This window comes from Carcharhinus amblyrhynchos, chromosome 33 (assembly GCF_965287045.1).
Source record: "Carcharhinus amblyrhynchos chromosome 33, sCarAmb.v2.hapA, whole genome shotgun sequence".
NCBI lineage: Eukaryota > Metazoa > Chordata > Chondrichthyes > Carcharhiniformes > Carcharhinidae > Carcharhinus > Carcharhinus amblyrhynchos.
The window spans coordinates 3,669,549-3,691,333 of record NC_137356.1 but is presented as its reverse complement, the minus strand read 5'-3'; the positions used below and the strand labels follow the sequence as shown (position 1 = coordinate 3,691,333).

The window sequence follows — 21,785 nt, the reverse complement described above, 5'->3', positions numbered from 1 at the left end:
GCACTCCCTCAGCACTGACCCCCCCCGACAGTGCAGCACCCCCTCAGCGCTGACCCCCCCCCCCCGGACAGTGCGGCACTCCCTCAGCACTGCCCCCCCTCCACCCGGACAGTGCGGCACTCCCTCAGCGCTGACCCCCCCCCCCCCCCCCCCGGACAGTGCAGCACCCCCTCAGCGCTGAGCGCTGACCCCCCCCCCCCCCCCCCCCCGGACAGTGCAGCACCCCCTCAGCGCTGAGCGCTGACCCCCCCCCCCCCCCCCCCCCGGACAGTGCAGCACCCCCTCAAGGCTGCCTTGGGAGTGTGGACCTGGGTAATATGTTCAAGTCTTGCAGTCTTCAGTGTTAGAGGGGCGATGCACAGTGCCTGCAAGGTAGTGTCCGAACATAGGGCGCTTTTTTTTTAAACAGGAACTGCTCAAGAAGAGGGAGCAAAAGAGAATAATCGAGACTCCAGCCGGTCTCTCGAAGTTCTGGCAATTTCCCCATTCCTGAGCAGAGAGGAATTCAGTAGGAGGAGGCTGAGTTTGGTGTTAACTATTACAGACTGATTTGCGTTAAAAAAGCCAGGAGGCTGAAGATTAGATTTTATCCTTGATTCTAAAAGGACCTATCATGTCCACTACTGACATCCTGAAATGTACAAACTAACATATTCAAAACAAAACATTGTGGGGTGTTTTTTTTGACATTTCTCACCCTCTCCATGTTTGTGACATCGGACATGGCACCCAGTCCAAAAATAAACAGAAATAAGAGGAGTGGCCATTGGTGGAAATCTGCGTGACTCGCTCCTGATCTCTCCCACCACATATGTCCCAGTTGCTGATCGACCGTGGCAACCCTCGTCATGCACAATTAAAAGTCCCGACGCAACGATCACAGAGTGAAGAACAAGATGAGCACCACGATCAGGATGACGAGAAGAACGATGATCACACACCATTGGCGTCGCGCTGTCGGACAGAGAAAACTACCGTCAAGTTTCGGTACAAAAAGGTATCGGGCAATTCAACATGGTCGGGAGAGTAAATAACTTTCATGTAATAAAACATCTCAAAGAGATCGCGGGGATATTATCAGACAGAATCAGAGTCCAAGCCACACGGTTCTTTCTGGTTGTATCACAGCTCGGTCTGGGCTCCTGCTCTGCCCAAGACCACAAGGAACTACAAAAGGTTGTGAATGTAGCCCAGTCCATCACACAAACCAGCCTCCCATCCATCGACTCTGTCTACACTTCCCACTGCCTCGGCAAAGCAGCCAGCATAATTAAGGACCCCACACACCCCCGGACATTCTCTCTTCCACCTTCTTCCATCAGGAAAAAGATACAAAAGGACATGTACCGACCAAATCAAGAACAGCTTCCTCCCTGCTGCTGTCAGACTTTTGAATTAACCTACCTCGCATTAAGTTGATCTTTCTCTACATCCCAGCTACAACTGTAACAGTACATTCTGCACTCTCTCCTTCTCTATGAACAGTATGCTTTGTCTGTGTAGTGTGCAAGAAGCAATACCTTTCACTCTATGTTAATACATGTGACAATAATAAATCAAATCACAAAAAGGTATTAGGACAGGTCAAAAGCACAATTAAGCCGGCAGGTTTTGAATCACAGAATCACACAGCACAGAAGAGGCCCTTCAGCCCATCGAGTCTGCACCAACACATTAGAAACACCTGACCTGCCCACCTAATCCCACTCACCAGCACTTGGCCCATAGCCCTGAATGTTATGATGTGCCAAGTGCTCATCCAGGTACTTCTTAAAGGCATCCTGCCCCCACCACCCTCCCAGGCAGCACATTCCAGACCCTCACCACCCTCTGGATTTTCCTCACATCCCTCCCTGAACCTCCTGCCCCTCACCTCGAACTTGCGTCCCCCTCGGAACTGATCCTTCAGCTAAGGGGAGCAGCTGCTCCCTATCCACTCTGTCTGTGTCTCTCATAATCTTATATACCTCCATCAGGAAGCCCCTCAGTCTTCTCTGCTCCAACAAAAATACCCCAAGCCTACACAACCTCTCTTCATAACTTCAATATTCCACCCCAGGTGAATCCTGGTGAATCCCCTCTGCACCCCCTCCAGTACAATCACATCCTTCCTACAGTGTGGTGACCCGAACTGTACACAGTGCTCCAGCTGTGGTCTCACCAAAGTTCTGTACATCTCCAACAGAACTTCCCTGCTTTTGTAACCTATACCCCGATTGAGAAAGGCAAGTGTCCCTTATGCCTTTTTCACCACCTTATTAACATGCCATTCCACTTTCAGAGATCTGTGGACAAACACATCAAGGTCCCTTTGTTCCACAGAACTTCCCAGTGTCCTGCCATTCATTGAGTATTCCTTGTCAAATTAATCCTTTAATAGCGTCTTAAAGGGAGTGGGGGGGTGGGCAGAAGGGGTTTTTAGGGAGTTTAGGGATCAGGCATCAGAAGGCCAATGGTAGGGTGATGAAATTTTAGGATGGAATGAAGAGAATTGGGTGTGGATAAAAAATATGGAAATGGGTCAAGAGCAGCCAGCTCCGATCTCCAGCTAGTGCCAGAGCAGAACAAGTGGCCTCCTCCTGTGCAGACAGAACAGTGGGACTGGAAACTTACCATTCGTCATGTGAGAAACTTTGGCCAACTTTTTGAGCGTGCTGTCCAGCCGGGAATGAGTGTTGTCCATTTCATGGGAAAATTCATCCAACATCCTGGAGGAGAGAAATCAGACTGGGTTAGAAAGCGGGATGTGGCTTCTTCCTCAGACAACACCGAACCCCGGCGGGGAGGGGTGGGGGGGGGGTGGGCAGGCCTCCATCTTACATAGAATCCCTACAGCGCAGAAGGGGGCCATTCGGCCCATCAAGTCCATACTGACCACAATCCCACCCAGACCCCAATCCGGTAACCTCTCATATTTACCCTGCAAATCCCACAACACTAGGGTTAATTTAGCATGGCCAATCCACCTAACCCGCATATCTTTGGAATGTGGGGGAAAACCGGAGCACCCGGAGGAAACCCATGCAGACACGGGGAGGGAACTCCGCAAACTCCACACAGAAAGTGACGTGAGGCCAGAATTGAACCTGGGTCCCTGGTGCTGTGGGGCAGCAGCACTAACCACTGTGCCACCCTTACACAATGGGCATGGATTCAGCAAGTTCTCTGGAGCACGGGCTGGATCCCAGTCCTACTGGAGCTGACTCAGGGGGAGCATGATCTCATTTAGATAAACTCAGAGGATGGTTTCCAGTAGTTTTGCATATTTGGTTTGGTATTTTAAGCCACATTTTAAGCTGTCCCATGGTTTGAAGCGAGATAGAATCATATAATTTTACAGTGCAGAAGGAGGCCATTCGGCCCATTGAGTCTCCAGCAGCCATAATCCCACCCAGGCTCTATCCCCTTAACCCCATGCATTTACCCCAGCTAGTCCCCCTGACACTAAGGGGCAATTTAACAGGGCCAATCCACCTAACCCGCACATCTTTGGACCGTGGGAGGAAACCGGAGCACCTGGAGGAAACCCACGCAGACACGGAGAGAATGTGCAGGCTCCACACAGACAGTGACCCAAGCCGGGAATCGAACCCGGGTCCCTGGTGCTGTGAGGTAGCAGTGCTAACCCACTGGGCCCCCCAGCACCGGGGGGATGTATGTGATGCCAGTGTATGTATGGGGGGGAATACAAGCTGGATTAACACGATGGTCTTAACTACAGAATTAACCCTGACATATTGATCGCAGGGTTTTGCTGGTGGCAGTCACAAGATAATAAACCATGCGAGAGAGCAGCTGCTTCATTAACAAGGAGACGATAATGTAAATATTTGTGAGCTTGTGTTGAGTGAACCAACCCAGGTCAAAGTCCTCAGTATAGTGCAGGGACTGCTGTTATGTGGCAGAGTTGTTCAAACAGGAATGGCCCCGTGTGGTCACACTGCCCTTCTCGGGGGCAATTAGGGATGGGCAATAAATGCTGGCCTAGCCAGCGACACCCACATCCCCTGAGTGAATGAGAAAGTAACTGTCCACACACTTTATTCCAAATTCTGGGCTTGCAGCAAGTAGCAGGATGGGAATGGAGTCATTCCTCGGCTCATTCTTATCCCAAAGATTAGAAGAGATTCTCTGGGTGGGATTTTACCAGGTCGCTCGTCCCGAATCCAGAAAATCCCGCCTAAAATCAACAGACCTTCTCACTGTCCGTCCCTCGCCTGCTCCGATTCCCATGATGGGTGTGGTCTATTTCCATCACGCCCGACTAGCTCAGTCAGCAGAGCATGAGACTCTTTATCTCAGTGTGATGGGTTCGAGTCCCCATGCCATTGTTTAGGCAGCGCAGTGGCCCAGTGGGTTAGCACTGCTGCCTCACAGCGCCAGGGACCCGGGTTCGATTCCCGGCTTGGATCACTGTCTGTGTGGATTCTGCATGTTCTCCCCGTGTCTGCGTGGGTTTCCTCCGGGTGCTCCGGTTTCCTCTCACAGTCCGAACGACATGTTTGTTAGGTTGACTGGCTATGATAAATTGACCTTTATTCTTATGGAGAATAGCAGGGAAAATATGTGGAATTACAGGAATAGGGCCCAAGAGGGATTGTGGTCGATATAGACCCGATGGGCTGAATGGCCTCCTTCTATACCATAGGGATTCTATATCAACCCACATCCCAATAAACCTCTCACCGGCATCAAGTCTGAACTCCCAGCCCCGGAATAATCTCCAATCTTCTCCCAGCTAATGGATGAAGTCTCTTTCTCTCCGTCTCACTGTGCACCAGGAAATGGAAATCTCACATTTCAACAACACCTTTCAGAACCTCACAACATTCCAAGTTGTTTCACAGTCACTGCTGTAATGTAGGAAACGCAGCAACCAGTTTGTACACAGCAAGATCCCACAAACAACAAGAGTGATCATCTGCTTTACTAAGTGCAGTTCAGGGATAGGTATTGGTCAGGACACCTCTATCCCTGCAGAGGATCGTTAACCTCCATCCAAGGTACCCGGCCTCAGTTACACTTCTTACTCAATATGTAGTACCCATCTTGTGCTGCCCCTCTGACAGTGCGGCACTCCCTCAGCACTGACCCTCTGACAGTGCGGCACTCCCTCAGTACTGACCCTCTGACAGCGCGACACTCCCTCAGCACTGACCCTCTGACAGTGCGGCACTCCCTCAGCACTGACCCTCTGACAGTGCGGCACTCCCTCAGCACTGACCCTCCCACAGTGCGGCACACCCTCAGCACTGACCCTCCCACAGTGCGGCACTCCCTCAGCACTGACCCTCCCACAGTGCGGCACTCCCTCAGCACTGACCCACTGACAGTGAGGCACTCCCTCAGCACTGACCCTCTGACAGTGCGGCACTCCCTCAGCACTGACCCTCTGACAGTGAGGCACTCCCTCAGCACTGACCCTCTGACAGTGCGGCACTCCCTCAGCACTGACCCACTGACAGTGAGGCACTCCCTCAGTATATTATGGGGAGTGGGCTTCGAGATCAAGTCTCTGGGGGGGGCTGTTGAACCCATGTCTTTGTGATCCAGAGTTGAGTCTGCAGACCCACATCTGTCAGCTCGGGGAATGGAATCAGTATAAAAATAACACGTGCGGAGCGCGGGGGGGGGGGGGTTGTGTTTGATTTGGCTGGTCTGACAGTAATCCATCGATCACTGGAGAATCTACTTACACTGCCTGCTCCTCCAACTCATCCCCGATTCGCTCCGACATATTCTTTAGGATTGTGCTGCTGCCTAGTACCAACTCCAGCTGTTCGTCCTGCTGTTCGACTATCAACTGTACAGAACCAAGGGTGAGAGTTACAGCGTTACTCACAATGCTTTACACCAGCCTCCTTACCCTGACGGTTCCCCATCTGTGAAACTCACTGCCCCACAGCACACTGGAGTCTGAATCACTGAACGGTTTAAAGGAGGAGACGGATATATTTCTGATAGGAAAAGGGTTAAAGGGAGATGGGGAACAGGCAGGGGGAGATCAGCCACGATCTGATTGAATGGCAGAGCAGACTCAAAGGGCTGATTTTGCCGACTTCTGCTCCTAATTCTCAGGTTCACTCTTAAAATCTTTTTCCCTTTGGTTAAAGTTTAAAATATCTATATTTTTGCCATTGGTATGCTTCTCGCTGGCTAGGACAGCGTTTATTGCCCATCCCTAATTGCCCCTCGAGGAGGTGCCTTCTTGAACCGCTGCAGTCCCTGTGGTGTAGGTACACCCACCGTGCTGTTAGGGAGGGAGTTCCAGCGTTTAAAACCGGCAACAGTGAAGGAACGGCCAATCTATGTCCAAATCAGGTGGTGCGGGATCTTGGTGGGGAACTTCACGTGTTCCCAGGTATCCATTGAATCCTGACAGTGCAGGAGGAGGCCATTCCGCCCATCTGGTCTGCACTGATTCTCTGAAAGACCATCTTACACAGGCCCACCCTATCCCCATAATTCCACATATTTACCCCACTAATCTCCATAACCTTCACTAAGGGGAAATTTAGCATGACCAATCCACCTAACTTGTATATCTTTGGACCGTGGCAGGAAACCAGAGCACCCGGAGGAAACCCACACAAACACGGGGAGAATGTGCCCACTCTACACAGACAGTGACCCGAGGCCAGAATCGAACCCAGGTCTCTGGCGCTGTGAGGCAGCAGTGCTAACCACTGCGCCACCGTGCTGCCCATATCTGCTAGTCCTTGACCTTCTAGGTGGTAGAGGTCACAGGTTTGGCAGGTAATGTCTATGGAGCCTTGGCTGCGGTGCACCTTACAGCTGGTTGGGGGACTGGTAGAGGGAGATTCTGGGTCAGCTTGCTGAGAGATTTAGCAGATTCAGTTCCTCATTCTCATTGGACACCATCAGACAATTAATCTGTAATTGTACAGATTAAAGGAGCCCCTTAAACTCAGATAAAACCAATCGCACTCCTGGATTGAGGATATGCACTGGGGATTTCCAAACCACACAGTCCCAGGCTCGAGGCCAGCGCAGAGCCAGCTAGTCCGTGCTATACTGACAGGAAGGAGTCACACAGCGTACACACAACTCCCAGAGACGGGGAGCCATCTCTGCTCCAACCTCAGTGACCACCACACTACCATGGATTTAACACTCTCAACAATCTTTTCAAATCCTCCCTTGTCTCACCACCTCCCCATCTAAAGGAAAGTTAAAATTTATTTTTTAGTCACAAGTAAGGCTTACATTAACACTGCAATGAAGTTACTGTGAAAATCTCCTAGTTGCCACACTCCGGCACCTGCTCGGGTACACTGAGGGGGAATTTAGCACGGCCAATGCACCCTAACCAGCACGTCTTTCAAACTGTGGGAGGAAACCCATGCAGACACGGGGAGAACGTGCAGACTCCACACAGGCAGTGACCCGAGTTGGGAATTGAACCTGGGTCCCTGGTGCTGCGAGGAAGCAGTGCTAACCCGCTGTGCCACCCACAGTGACTGTAACTGTGCAGTGCGTTACAGCGTGACTGGCTAAATCTCAGTAACCTCCCCCGGTTCCACAACCCTCCAATCCTGTCCTTACCACATTTTACTCACTCAACCACTGGTGGCCTCACCTCGAGATACCGAGCTCTCGCTATAAACCCCTCCAGCTCTCCCTCTGCCTTCCACTTACACTGAGTCACCTTTCCTAATGTCTCCTTGTGGGGAGATCAGTGTGACATGGTGTTTAATCATTTCCCTGTCTATCACCGTGGGAGATTTTCCAGTTAGAAACAGTGCGGGAATCGAGGGTTATGGGGATAAGGTGGGAAAGTGGAGTTGATGATTATCAGATCAGTCGTGATCTCTTTGAATGGCACAGCAAGCTCAATGGGCCGAATGGTCCTATTTCTGCTGCTCTCTAGTTGATACTAACTTCACTTATAAACTGAGATCCTCATCGCTCTCTGTCTCTCAGACGCACAGATTTTCTCCCGTTGTTGGTGTTTTCCTGCACTCTGCCTCAGCCCTTCATAATTAAGTTTCAGTTTGAGGACTTACTCTCTGCTGAACTCGCTGTTCCTCGATGTACTGGGAGTTTGCATTCTCCAATTCCTGATCCAGGCGCCTGTATCTGTCCATGGGCTGGTGCAGGTGCTCAACTCCCCCCAGCAGATTCTGTAACAACAGGGAGAGTAGATCACTTCTTGGTCCCGTTACAGACCACCCTCGCTTTCCCCATTACAATTCACCCACCTTCCCTCCCCATTACAGTCCATCCTCCCTTTCCCTATTACAATATGCCCACCCATGTTAGTCTGCCCTCACTTTCCCTATTACAATTCACCCATTATCCCCATTACAGACCACCCACCCTTTCCTCTTACAATACACCTACCCACCCTCATTACAGTCTGCTCTTCCTTTTCCCATTACAATACACCCACCCATCCCTATCAGTCCATCCTCTCACCCTGTTACAATCCGTCCTCCCTTCCACCCCCGTTACAGTCCATCCTGCTCCCTCCCTCCCCTGTAACCTCACAGTGATGCTCTGTAAGGATACAATGCTCAACAATTCCTATGAGATTACCAGTCAGAGTCTGATACACTACCCAAGGTCACACAGTCTAAAAACCAACCCATGAACTCATGGCTCAAATATCCTCTTTATTCAAAGCCACATGATGTGATCGGCTGGCAGACAGTAGGCCTTTCTGCCCATCGTATCTGTGCAGGCTTCTCCAATCAGACCCACTCCCCTTCTCCTCCCCACAGCTCTGAAAATTCTATACCTTTCGGATTGTTTATCAATTACATTAAATCCGTGTCCCTCTGTTTACTGACTTCACCTCCTCCTCTCCTCCCCCAGTAACGGTTCCGCCTTATTTATTTGATCAGAACCTTTGATTAAATCTCTCTATGGAGAACAATCCCAGCTTCTTCCCACGTTTCAGAAATGGGAGTGCCTGGATTCAATACAATATGTTTCACAATAAGCTCCCTTATCTGTCCTTTCACTCACACACTTTCTCATTCAGTGTGATTAGTAAGTGGAATCTGATTCCATATCAAACCAGAGACTAGCAAATCCGTCAAGTTAAAATCCCACGGAAAATCAGACATAATCCCCGGCTGATATTAGTCAACAATTATTTGTTCATTCATTCAGGGGACTGGGCGTGGCTGGCTGGACCAGAATTTATCACTCATCCCTAGGTGCCCTTGAACTTGATGTGGAGATGCTGGCGTTGGACTGGGATGGGCACAGTAAGAAGTCTCACAACATCAGGTTAAAGTCCAACAGGGGATAAGATTTTGATGGGTATAGACAGAGTGAATGCAAGCAGGCTTTTCCCACTGAAGCTAGGGGAGAAAAAAAACCAGAGGGCATGGGTTAAAGGTGAAGGGGGAAAAGTTTAAAGGGAATATTGGGGGGGCTTCTTCACACAGAGAGTGGTGGGAGTGTGGAATGAGCTGCCGGATAAAGTGGTAAATGTGGGGTCACTTTTTAACATGTAAGAAAAACTTGGACAGGTTCATGGATGAGAGGGGTGTGGAGGGATATGGTCCAGGTGCAGGTCAGTGGGACTAGGCAGAGAAATGGTTGGGCACAGACAAGAAGGGCCAAAAGGCCTGTTTCTGAGCTGTAATGTTCTATGGTTCTGTGGTTATTTGGCAGCACAAGCTTTTGGAGCACTGCTCCTTCATCAGGTGAGTGGGAGTTGGGTTCACAAACAGGGCAGATATAGACACACACTCAATTACGAGATAATGGTTGGAACGCGAGTCTTTACAGGTAATCAAGACTTAAAGGTACAGACAATGTGAGTGGAGAGAGGATTAAGCACAGGTTAAAGAGATGCTCGTAGGCCATTTCAGAGGGCAGTTAAGAGTCAACCACATTGCTGTGGCTCTGGAGTCACATGTAGGCCAGACCGGGTAAGGACAGCAGATTTCCTTCCCTAAAGGGACATTACTGACCCAGATGGGTTTTTCCGACAGTGGTTTCATGGTCATCAGTAGATTCTTAATCCCAGATTTTTTTTTTACTGAATTTGAATTCCACCATCTGCCATGGCGGGATTCGAACCCAGGTCCCCAGAACATTAGCCGTGTATCTGGATTAACAGTAGCAATGCACTGTGACGTTCACTGCAGTTCAATAGTTTTGTCAGCATTCAGTATCTCAGTTCGCACTCGGGAAGTGGGGAAGCAGGGGGCTGCCTAGTGTGGGACCTGAACCCACTCGAGGGCCTGATGGAGGGCAAGAAAAACAAACTCAAAACTTCGAGGCTGCTCACCTGACGTGTTCGTCTGTCACTGAACGCAACAGCAGACGGGCTGGAAATGTGGTCTTTCATTTCCTGGTGAATTAAAGTCAAAATTAGTGAGTTAAAAGCAGCAGATTTCCCGAGGGGGACTCTCTCTCTCTCTCTCATTAACCTTGTCTATTGAGGTGAATTATATAAAAAACAGGAGGTTTCATTGTGACCAGCTCTTGTATTGCAGGTTGAGGAGGGAAAGTAGCCAAGGCCTGTCTGTAATCCCTGTCAGCACAGCCTCCATTCACAACTGGGACTCAGCTCCAACCCCCTGTGGCTGAACAGCCCATTGATATTCACTGTCCAGGGTCACACTGGAATAGGGCAAGGTAAACGGGGTGGCACAGTGGTTTAGCACTGCTACCTCACAGCGCCAGGAACCCAGGTTCGATTCCCGGCTTGGGTCACTGTCTGTGTGGAGTCTGCACATTCTCCCCGTGTCTGTGTGGGTTTCCTCCGGGTGCTCCAGTTTCCTACACTCCAAAGCTGTGCGGGTTAGGTGGATTGGTCGTGCTGAGAGAGCCTAGCTAGGAAAATACGTTGAGTTACGGAGATAGGGCCTGGGTGGGATTGTTGTTAGTGCAGGTTCGATGGGTCAAATGGCCTCATTCTGCACTGTAGGGATTCTATTCTACGGAAATAAGGGACAAAACCCATCCGGAGAGGATGCCACACACCAGGACCACTAACCACCCACCCCTCACCGCACCCACCCCCCCCCACCCCCAGAATCAAAAACCTCCCTCATAGACAAAGCTGTAAACTCATTATTGGAAAAGGCATTCAGACAGATTCAATATTAATTCCCCAAGGACACAGGGATAAATTACTTAAACTGGCAGGGGAATGGGAAAAGGGAGGCACAAGGAGGGAGCAAGGTGGAGGGCAAAGGGGGATGGGAGGGGAAGGGGAGGGGAGGGGAGGGGGGAGGGGAGGGGAGGGGAGGGGGGAGGAGAGGGGAGAGTGTGGGGAGGGGGGACATATTCGACAGCACCCATGTTGCTACCTTGACAGTTTGTCTTGTTTTGACAACGAACGCTTTCCTCTCTTGCAGTTCAGACATCTCAATCTTGAACTTCCGAGGGTTCGATTCCACGATGCGTTCGCAGTCGTTAAGAAACAGAGAGACTATAGTTTGCGGTTATAGATAACAGAAACAGCCATGACGCCACCGTGGTTAGCACTGCTGCCTCACAGCGCCAGGGTCCTGGGTTCAATTCCTGGCTCGGGTCACCGCTTGTGCGGAGTCTGCATATTCTCCCCGTGTCTGCATGGGTTTCCTCCCACAGTCCGAAAGACATGTGGGTTAGAGTGGATTGGCCGTGCTAAAATGCCTTAGTCATGATGTGGAGATGCAGGCGTTGGACTGGGGTAAACACAGTAAGAAGTCTGATAACACCAGGTTAAAGTCTGCGGGACGAGATGAACTTTAACTTGATGTTGTGAGACTTCTTACTGAAACTGCCTTAGTGTCAGGGGGATTAGTGGGGGGGGTTACAGGGATAGGGCCTGGGTGGGATTGTTACCGGCACAGGCTCGATGGGCTGAATGGCCTCTTTCTGCACTGTAGGGATTCTATGATTCTATAACTGTGACAATTCCTTCACAGACGTAGAACGAACTTTGATGACACAACATTATTTACAGGAATATCTGAATCCACGGAAGTTACAATCAAACAAAGTTTGGAAATGTTGCAGTTTTTTAAGGAAACTTCAATATAAAAACCCCCCAGTAATCTCTGAGATCGCACAGAGTGATCTTGGAGAGTTCGTCATCGCAAGATTTTAAATCACTGGCTACAGGAGATGGATGAGGGAATTCCTGTCCAGTCAGAGAGTTGTCAGGATCCGGAACGCTTGTACTGGAAACCGATTCAATCAGTAATTATAAAACGGATTTATTCGGGGCACTGGAGGATGGCAAATTCACCAAAAATAAAGGGATGTAGGACTTACTGAGGTGGCACTTCCGAAAAGCCAGGACGGGGGTGATGGGCTGAACGGCCTCCTGTGCTGTATGTTTCTCCGGTTCTAGGAACCAAGTCAACACAGGGAAGGTCTGGAAAGTCTCACACAACATTCACAGGGGACACGGCAATCACCCAGCTCCTGCTGTAAATCAGCAGGAAGCAACAAACACAGGCTCAGCTGTGAACAGGCTGGCACCCAAGATTAACATTTATTTATTAGTGTCAGAAGGAGGTTTACATTAACACTGCAATGAAGTTACTGTGAAAATCCCCTAGTCGCCACACTCCGGCACCTGTTCGGGTAACACTGAGGGAGAATTCAGCATGGCCAATGCACCCTTTCGGACTGTGGGAGGAAACCGGAGCACCCGTAGGAAACCTACGCAGACACGGGGAGAATGTGCAAACTCTGCACAGACGGTGACCCAAGCTGGGAATCAAACCCAGGTCCCTGGTGCTGTGATGCACCAGCGCTAACCACTGTGCCACCGTACCACCTGGGGAACCCCAGTTTGGTTTGGTACAGTAAGAAGTCTCACAGCACCAGGTTAAAGTCCAACAGGTTTATTTGGTAATACGAGCTTTCGGAGCTCTGCTCCTTCATCAGGTGAGCGCAGGATTTGGTTCACAAACAGGGCAAATATAAAGACACAAACTCAATTACAAGATAATGGTTGTGAATGCATTCAGCCTCTGATCTTCAGGTAAAAGTTCTCCAAGGCGGCCTTCACGACACACGACAGCGCAGAGTCGCTGAGCAGAGACTGATAGCCAAGTTCCACACACGAGGACAGCCTCAACTGGGATCTTGGGTCCATGTCACACTATCTGTAACCCCCACAACTTGCCTGGACTTGTAAAATCTCACTAACTGTCCTGTCTGGAGACAATACACATCTCTTTAACCTGTGCTTAAAGCTCTCTCCACTCACACTGTCTGTACCTTTAAGACTTGATTATCTGTAAAGACTCACATTCCACCCATTATCTTGTAATTGAGTTTGTGTCTATATATACCGTGTTTGTGAACAGAACTCCCACTCACCTGATGAAGGAGCAGTGCTCCGAAAGCTCGTGATTCCAAATAAACCTGTTGGACTTTAACCTGGTGTTGTGAGATTTTTTACTGTCCCCACCCCAGTCCAACACCGGCATCTCCACATGAAGGTTTGGTACCAGCTGGGGAAGGAGAGCAAAGTAATAACAGATCTTTTTGCAAATGCATGAAAACTCGGGAGCGAGTGAGAGGGAAGGGTGCAGAGCGGCCACTGAAGGATATCAATCGTCTCATCCAGATCCTCCAGGTCCCACTCGATACTCCTCAGGCTGTTGCGAAGTTCATTTGTCGTCCAGTCATATTCCTCCTTGTTGACGCTGTGCGTGTCCTGCAGTAGCTCACACCATCGCTGGTACAGGCCCCAGGCCGTGTTCACGGCCTTCTGTACCTCCCTGCAAGCAAAGGAAGAAAATGAGGGAGGGGAAGCAAGCTGGAGGGGGGTGGAGGGAGGCGCAGTGAGGGTCACACCATCCTCAATGTTTTGCCGATAAGCAGCAAACTGGCAATACATGGGAAGCGATGGCCTGGTGGTATTATCCTATTGATCCAGAGACTCAGCTAATGTTCTGGGGACCGGGGTTCGAATCCCACCATGGCAGATGGTGGAATTTGAATTCAATAAAAAAAAAATCTGGAATTAAGAATCTACTGATGACCATGAAACCATTGTCAGAAAAACCCATCTGGGTCACTAATGTCCTCTAGGGAAGGAAATCTGCCGTCCTTACCCAGTCTGGCCTACATGTGACTCCAGAACCACAGCAATGTGGTTGACTCTCAATTGCCCTCGGACAACTAGGGATGGGCAATAAATGCTGGCCAGCCAGCGATGCCCATGTCCCATGAACGAATGAACAAAAAGATAAACCTCACATTTCTATGGTGCCTTTCACAGGCTTGATAGCAATGTCTAACATTACCCCAGTCCACCCCATTGCTACACACCGTACCCTCGCTGATGTACAGGGGGGAACGGGTGGTATCTCGGGAGTTTTATCCAAGTGAGAGTCAAAGAGAAAACCTCCTCAAAATAGAATCAAATCCATCACATTCCACAGATGGATAAAGAGATTGTTAGAACTATATCCCAACTGTTAACACAAAGGTTAGGAGATTTGATAGCGCTGTTTGCAAGTCAGGGAGGGGTTTGGACAGGGTAAATTAACAGAGACTGATTACGATGGCTGACTGACCTCATATTGCTTCCAATCTGTTTCTGAGTGTTTATCCACAGGATGTGAGTGTTGCTGACTAGGTGGCATTTATAACCCAGCCTTAATTATCCACTGGGGAGCTCCAATCTGGAACGCAGGATCTGATGCAACACAGATTCAAACAGGAACTGGATAAACACTTGAGCGAATTGTAAGGGTAAGGGAGAGTAGGACAAACAGGATTGTTCTGGCTTTCCTCCTGCAGTCCAAAGATGTGCAGGTTAGGTGGATTGGCCATGGTAACCGTTCAGTTACAGGGATAGGACAGGAAAGAGGGACTTGAGAAGATACTGGGTCAGACAGTCAGTACAGTAAGAAGTCTCACAACACCAGGTTAAATTCCAACAGGTTTATTCGGTAGTATGAGCTTTCAGAAGGTTGCTCCATCATCAGCTGAGGAAGAGGGAGCAGAGCTCCAAAAGCTTGTGCTACCAAATAAACCTGTTGGACATTAACCTGGTGTTGTGAGACTTCTCACTGTGCCCATCTCAGTCCAATGCCAGCACCTCCACATCAGAGTCAGTACAGATTCAACGTACGAGGGAGCGAGCTATCTTAGATCTGGTGTTGTGTAACGAGGCAGGAAGAATTAGGGATCTTATTGTGAGGGATCCTCTTGGGACGAGCGATCATTGTATGGTGGAGTTTTTGATGCAGATGGAGGATGAGAAAGTAGGGTCCCGAACCTGTGTCCTCTGTTTGGACAGAGGGGAGTACGATAAGATGAGAGCGGAATTGGCAAATGTAGATTGGGGGCGCAGATTGGTCGGTAGGACGGCTGAGGAACAGTGGAGGATTTTTAAGGAGATCTTTTCCGGTGCTCAGCAGAAGTGTATTCCGATGGTAAAGAAGAACTGTAGGAGAAGGGATAACCAGCCGTGGTTATCGAAGGAAATAAAGGAGAGTATTAAATTAAAAGCTGATGCGTTCAGAGTGGCTAAAAGTAGTGGGCGATTAGAAGATTGGGAGAGGTTTAAAAGTCAACAAAGAGCGACTAAGAAGTTGATAAAGAAAGGAAGGATAGACTATGAAGCTAAACTGGCTCTAAATATAAAAAAGGACAGTAAGAGTTTTTACAAATATATAAAGAGGAGGAGGCTGGCTAGAGTGAATGTTGGACCCTTAGAGGATAACATAAGAACATAAGAAATAGGAGCAGGAGTTGGCCATCCAGCCCTTCAAGCCTGCCCCACCATTCAATAAGATCATGGCTGATCTGTCGCTGCTCAGTTCCACATTCCCGCCCTCTCCCCATAACCCTTAATCCCCTCTCTCATCAAAAACCCATCAACCCATGTCTTAAAAATATTTAGCGAGGCAGCCTCCACCACTTCAACGGGCAGAGAATTCCAGAGATTCACCACCCTTTGAGTGAAGAAGTTCCTCCTCAACTCCGTTCTAAACCGCTCCCCCCCCCCTTTATCTTGAGGCTGTGCCCTCTAGTCCTACTGTCCTTTCTGAGCGGGAAGAGTCTCTCCACCTCTATCCTATCCATCCCATTCATCATCTTATACGTCTCAATGAGATCTCCCCTCATTCTTCTAAACTCTAACGAGTACAAGCCTAGTTTATTCAGCCTCTCCTCATAGCTCAACCCCCTCAACTCCGGTATCAGCCTAGTAAACCTCCTCTGCACTCCCTCCAGGGCCAAAATATCCTTGCGTAAGTACGGCGACCAAAACTGCACACAGTACTCCAGCTGCGGCCTCACCAATGCCCTATACAGCTGCAGCAAGACCTCCCTACTTTTATATTCAATCCCCCTCGCTATGAAGGCCAGCATCCCATTCACCTTCCTGACCACCTGCTGCACCTGCAGGCTGGGTTTTTGCGACTCATGCACAAGGACCCCGAGGTCCCTCTGCACCGTCGCCTGCTGCAGTTTTTCGCCATGTAATTAATAGTAAGGATGAGAGGGGGGATTTAGTGGTGGGTAACGAGGAAATGGCTGAGGACTTAAATAAGTTTTTTGCCTCGGTCTTCACGGAGGAAGACGCGAATAGTTTGCCGGATATTAAAGATGGAAGGATGGTAGGAGTTGAGGGCCTGAATGTGATTACTGTCACTAGAGAGGTACTGCTTGATAGACTAATGGGACTGAAGGTGGGCAAGTCCCCAGGACCGGATGGAATGCATCCCACAGTTCTGAAGAACATGGCAGAGGTAATAGTATATTTACCAAAATTCACTGGATTCCGGGGAAGTGCCGGAAGATTGGAAAACGACTAATGTTACGCCGCTGTTTAAAAAAGGTAGCAGACAAAAGGCAGGGAATTATAGGCCGGTTAGTTTAATGTCTGTGGTTGGAAAAATGCTAGAATCCGTCATCAAAGAAGAAATAGTGAGGCACCTAGAAAAGAGCGGTTTGATAGAGCAGACGCAGCACAGATTCATTAAGAGGAAGTCGTGTTTGACAAATTTATTGGATTTCTATGAGGATGTGACTAGTGCGGTAGACAGAGGGGAACCAGTGGATGTGATGTTTTTCGATTTTCAAAAGGCGTTTGATGAGGTGCCTCATAAAAAGTTGCTAAGGAAGGTTAGGGTGCATGGAGTTGGGGGTAAGGTGTTAGCGTGGATAGAGGATTGATTGTCTAATAGGAAGCAGAGAGTTGGTATCAATGGGTGCTATTCTGCTTGGCAGTTGGTGACTAGAGTGCCGCAGGGATCGGTGCTGGGGCCTCAGCTATTTACCATTTATATAAATGATCTGGAGGAGGGGGCTGAGTGTAGGGTGACGAAATTTGCTGATGACACGAAGATGAGTGGTAAAGTAAGTTGCGTGGAGGGTGTGGAAAGTCTGCAGAGGGATCTGGATAGGCTGAGCGAGTGGGCGAGGACCTAGCAGATGGAGTATAATGTTAGCAATGGTGAGGTTATCCACTTTGGCAGAAATAATAGTAGGAGAGATTACTGTTTAAAGGGCGAAAAGCTGCAGCATGCTACTGTGCAGAGGGACCTGGAGGTCCTTGTGCATGAGTCACAAAAACCCAGTCTGCAGGTGCAGCAGGTGATCAAGAAGGTGAATGGGATGCTGGCCTTTATAGCGAGGGGGATAGAATATAAAAGCAGGGAGGTCTTGCTGCAACTGTACAGGGCACTGGTGAGGCCGCAGCTGGAGTACTGTGTGCAGTTTTGGTCGCCGCACTTGCGCAAGGATATTTTGGCCCTGGAGGGAGTGCAGACGAGGTTTGCTAGGTTGATACCGGAGATGAGGGGGTTGAAGAGAGACTAAATAGGCTGGGTCTGTACTCGTTGGAGTTTAGAAGGTTGAAGGGTGATCTTATAGAGACGTATAAGATAATGAAAGGGATGGATAGGGTAGAGGTAGAGAGATTCTTCCCGCTGAGAAAGGACAGCAGGACTAGAGGGCACAGCCTCAAAATAAGGGGGGGGGGGGGGGGGGGGGGCAGTTTAGATCGGAGTTGAGGAGGAACTTCTTCACTCAAAGGGTGGTGAATCTCTGGAATTCTCTGCCCGTTGAAGTGGTGGAGGCCGCCTCGCTAAATATATTTAAGTCACGGGTAGATAGGTTTCTGATAGACAGGGGGATTAAGGGTTATGGGAAGAAAGCGGGAAAGTGGAACTGATCCACTTCAGATCAGCCATGGTCTTATTGAATGGCGGGGCAGGCTCGAAGGGCTGGATGGCCTACTCCTGCTCCTATTTCTTATGTTCTTATTACTGAATGACCTCCTTCTGTTCTGTAATATTCAGTGACTGCACAGCATGAAGTATTCTATCGACTGGAAAGAAACTACAAAGGGTTGTGAATGTAGCCCAATCCATCATGCAAACCAGCCTCCCATCCATTGACTCTGTCTACACTTCCCAGTCTCAGAAAAGCAGCCAGTATAGTTAAGGACCCCACACATCCCGGACATTCTCTCTTCCACCTTCTTCCATCAGGGAAAAGATACAAAAGTCTGAGGTCACATACCAAGCGACTCAAGAACAGCTTCTTCCCTGCTGCTGTCAGACCTTAGAATGGACCTACCTCACAGTAAGTTGATCTTTCTCTGCATCTTAGCTATGACTGTAACACTACATTCTGGACCCTTTCCTTTCCTTCTCTATGAACAGTATGCTTTGTCTGTAATAGCACGCAAGAAACAATACTTTTCACTGTGTACCAAGTCATGTATATGTGTACATGTTCACTGTATACCCTAATACATGTTGTGTGTACATGTTCACTGTATACTCTAATACATGTTGTGTGTACATGTTCACTGTATACTCTAATACATGTTGTGTGTACATGTTCACTGTATACTCTAATACATGTTGTGTGTACATGATCACTGTATACTCTAATACATGTTGTGTGTACATGTTCACTGTATACTCTAATACATAATAAACCTGCCCATCTTGGAACACTAAGGGTTAATTTAGCTTTGCCAATAATAAATCAAATCACAAAGTATTTTGGAGATTGTGAAAGGTAATATATAAAAAACTGAGCTTCTTCTTTCAAAATGACATCATCCAAATAGAAAATAGAACTTTCCAAATTCCTGCAGCCTCACTTGTTGTGACTTGTCTCTGCTCTGTGATTCTGCTCAAATCTCCACCAGCACCCCACCCCTGCTCACACCTGATGGCCGGATTTACACAGCACTGGGCAGTGGGAATGGACTGGAGAGAGTTGGGGAAGCTTTGCAAGTTTCTGAATCATTAAATAAACTCAGCTGCAGAGCTAGGTGGCTGCAGGCAGCCCAGTGCACAGGGGCAAAGCAAACAGCCCAGCTCTGAGCTGCCAAGCACAGCCTCCCAGTTAAAAAAGATCAACTGTTGCTGCACTGATCCATAACTCACCCTTTGACAACAAAAAATGGATCCTCCAGTGACATCTTTATCCCTCAACAATGCACAGTGTCAGCTCCCACTGCCAGCCTCAAAACCATCCGGGAAACACTCCCCCATCACATGATAGACCATTTCAGCTTCAACATCAGGCAAGATCTGCGAATGCAAACTCTCTGAAGCAGAATGAAGAGCTCCAGCTACTGGTGTTGGAGGACCTCAGCACCCTGTGTCTCCAAATCCACTCCCTTATCTACCTCTATAACACACCAGCTAATGGTTCTTTCCAAAGACAACCCTTCACTCAGGAAGGAGCAACACTCTAAAAGCTCGTGCTGTCAAATAAACCTGTTGGACTTTAACCTGGTGTTTGTGAGACTTCTTACTGTGTTTACCCCAGTCCAACGCCGGCATCTCCACATCCTGGTGAACCATAGAAGTCATGATGTGGAGATGCCGGCGTTGGACTGGGGTAAACACAGTAAGAAGTCTCACAAACACCAGGTTAAAGTCCAACAGGTTTATTTGATAGTAAACCCACAAGCTTTCTTACCATAGAATCCCTACAGAGGCCATTCAGACCATCGATTCTGCACTGACCACTATCCCACCCTTACCCCATAACCTCATATATTTACCTTGCTAGTCCATCTGATACTATGGGGCAATGCAGCATAGCCAATCCACCTAACCCACACATCTTTCAGACTGTGGGAGGAAACCGGAGCGCCCAGAGGAAACCCACGCAGACACGGGGAGAACGTCCAGACTCCACACAGACAGTGACCCAAGCCAGGAATGGAACCCGGGTCCCTGGCACCGTGAGGCAGCAGCACTAACCACTGTGCCGCAGTGCAGCCCCAGTTCAGTCCTACTCCTGTCCCCCCTCCCCTCCCACAACTCCTTTATTGATGCATCAATGATTGTTTTGGTGCCACTTCATGCTCTGGTCTGGACCTGGAAAAATTTATCAAGGCTTGATTCTCTCTCCACTGATGCTGCCAGACCTGCTGAGATTTTCCAGCATTTTCTGTTTTTGTTTCAGATTCCAGCATCTGCAGCATTTTGCTTTTCTGTTACGGCAACATTGCTGTTTGTGGGATCTTGCTGTGCACAAATTAGCTGCAGTGTTTCCTACAGTAACTACACTTTGAAAAGTATTTTATTGGCTGTAAAACAATTCCAAGCATCCTGAGGTTGTGAAAGGTGTTATTAGTTAAGAATTGAATATATGTTGCATGCTGGCACAGTGGTTAGCACTGCTGTCTCACAGCACCAGGGACCTGGGTTCAATTCCTGGCTTGGATCACTGTGTTTGTGGATTCTGCACATTCTCCCTGTGTCTGCATGGGTTTCCTCCAGGTGCTCCAGTTTCCTCCCACAGTCCGAAAGATGTGATGGTTAGAGTGCATTGGCCGTGCTAAATTCTCCCTCAGTGTACCCAAACAGGCACCGAGTGTGGCGACTAGGGGATTTTCACAGTAACTTCATTGCAGTGTTAATGTAAACCTACTTGTGACACCAATAAATAAACTTTAAACTATTTGAAAGAGAGCATTTGCAGGGCAAATAGAAACTAATTGGTTAATTTTAAAGTATTTATTTGTGTCACAAGTAGGCTTACATTGACACCACAATGAAGATACTGAGAAAATCCTCTAGTCGCCACACTCCAGCACCTGTTCAGGTACACTAAGGGAGAATTTAGCACAGCCAACGCAACCTAACCAACATGTCTTTCAGACTGTGGGAGGAAACCAGAGCACCCAGAGGAAACTCACGCAGACATGGGGAGAACGTGCAGACTCCACACAGACTGTGACCTAAGCCGGGAATCGAACCCAGGTCCCTGGCACTGTGAGGTAGCAGTGCTAACCACTGTGCCACCCTAATAACACAGGACTAGTAATCCAGGGTCACACGAGTTCATCATCAAAGCAACTAGTGGCACTAACTAGTCCTTGTAATCTGCTTCACCAATGTCTTTTAAGAAAAAGAAAATTATTTATTGTTACACAGCCACCATGTGACTCCAGACTGGCTCTGACAAAGGGTCATCCAGACTCGAAACATTGGCTCTATTCTCTCCCCACAGCTGCTGTCAGACCTGCTGAGATTTTCCAGCATTTTCTGTTTTTGTTTCAGATTCCACATTATTTGGCTTTTATCACAGTAATATGGATAGTTGCCCCCTGAAATGATCTTGCAAGCCCTGCTAGGATTGGTCTACGAGTGCTGGTCTTGCTTAGTAACACCCACATCCCATCAATAAAAAAGCTTTTGCTCTCCTGTCTAAATGTTTCAATGTCAAATTGTCTCGATTTCTACAATTCTCACCAGCTTTTACAGAAGCACCATAGAAAGCATTCTTTCTGGTTGTATCACAGCTTGGTATGGGCTCCTGCTCTGCCCAAGACCGCAAGGAACTACAAAAGGTCATGA

At 48.7% G+C, this 21,785-nt stretch overlaps 1 protein-coding gene across 1 annotated transcript; it reads right to left on the bottom strand.

Moving 5' to 3' along the window:
- Positions 1-267: 267 nt before the first annotated feature.
- stx10 (syntaxin 10) lies at positions 268-19,454 on the bottom strand. The gene is made up of 8 exons (XM_080216467.1): positions 19,356-19,454; positions 13,543-13,712; positions 11,298-11,392; positions 10,271-10,333; positions 8,028-8,144; positions 5,697-5,803; positions 2,614-2,708; positions 268-954 (listed from the first exon to the last, which is right to left on the bottom strand). The coding sequence occupies exons 1-8, from the start codon at positions 19,388-19,390 to the stop codon at positions 878-880; spliced, it is 759 nt and encodes a 252-aa protein (XP_080072593.1). The 5' UTR covers positions 19,391-19,454; the 3' UTR covers positions 268-877.
- Positions 19,455-21,785: the final 2,331 nt, after the last annotated feature.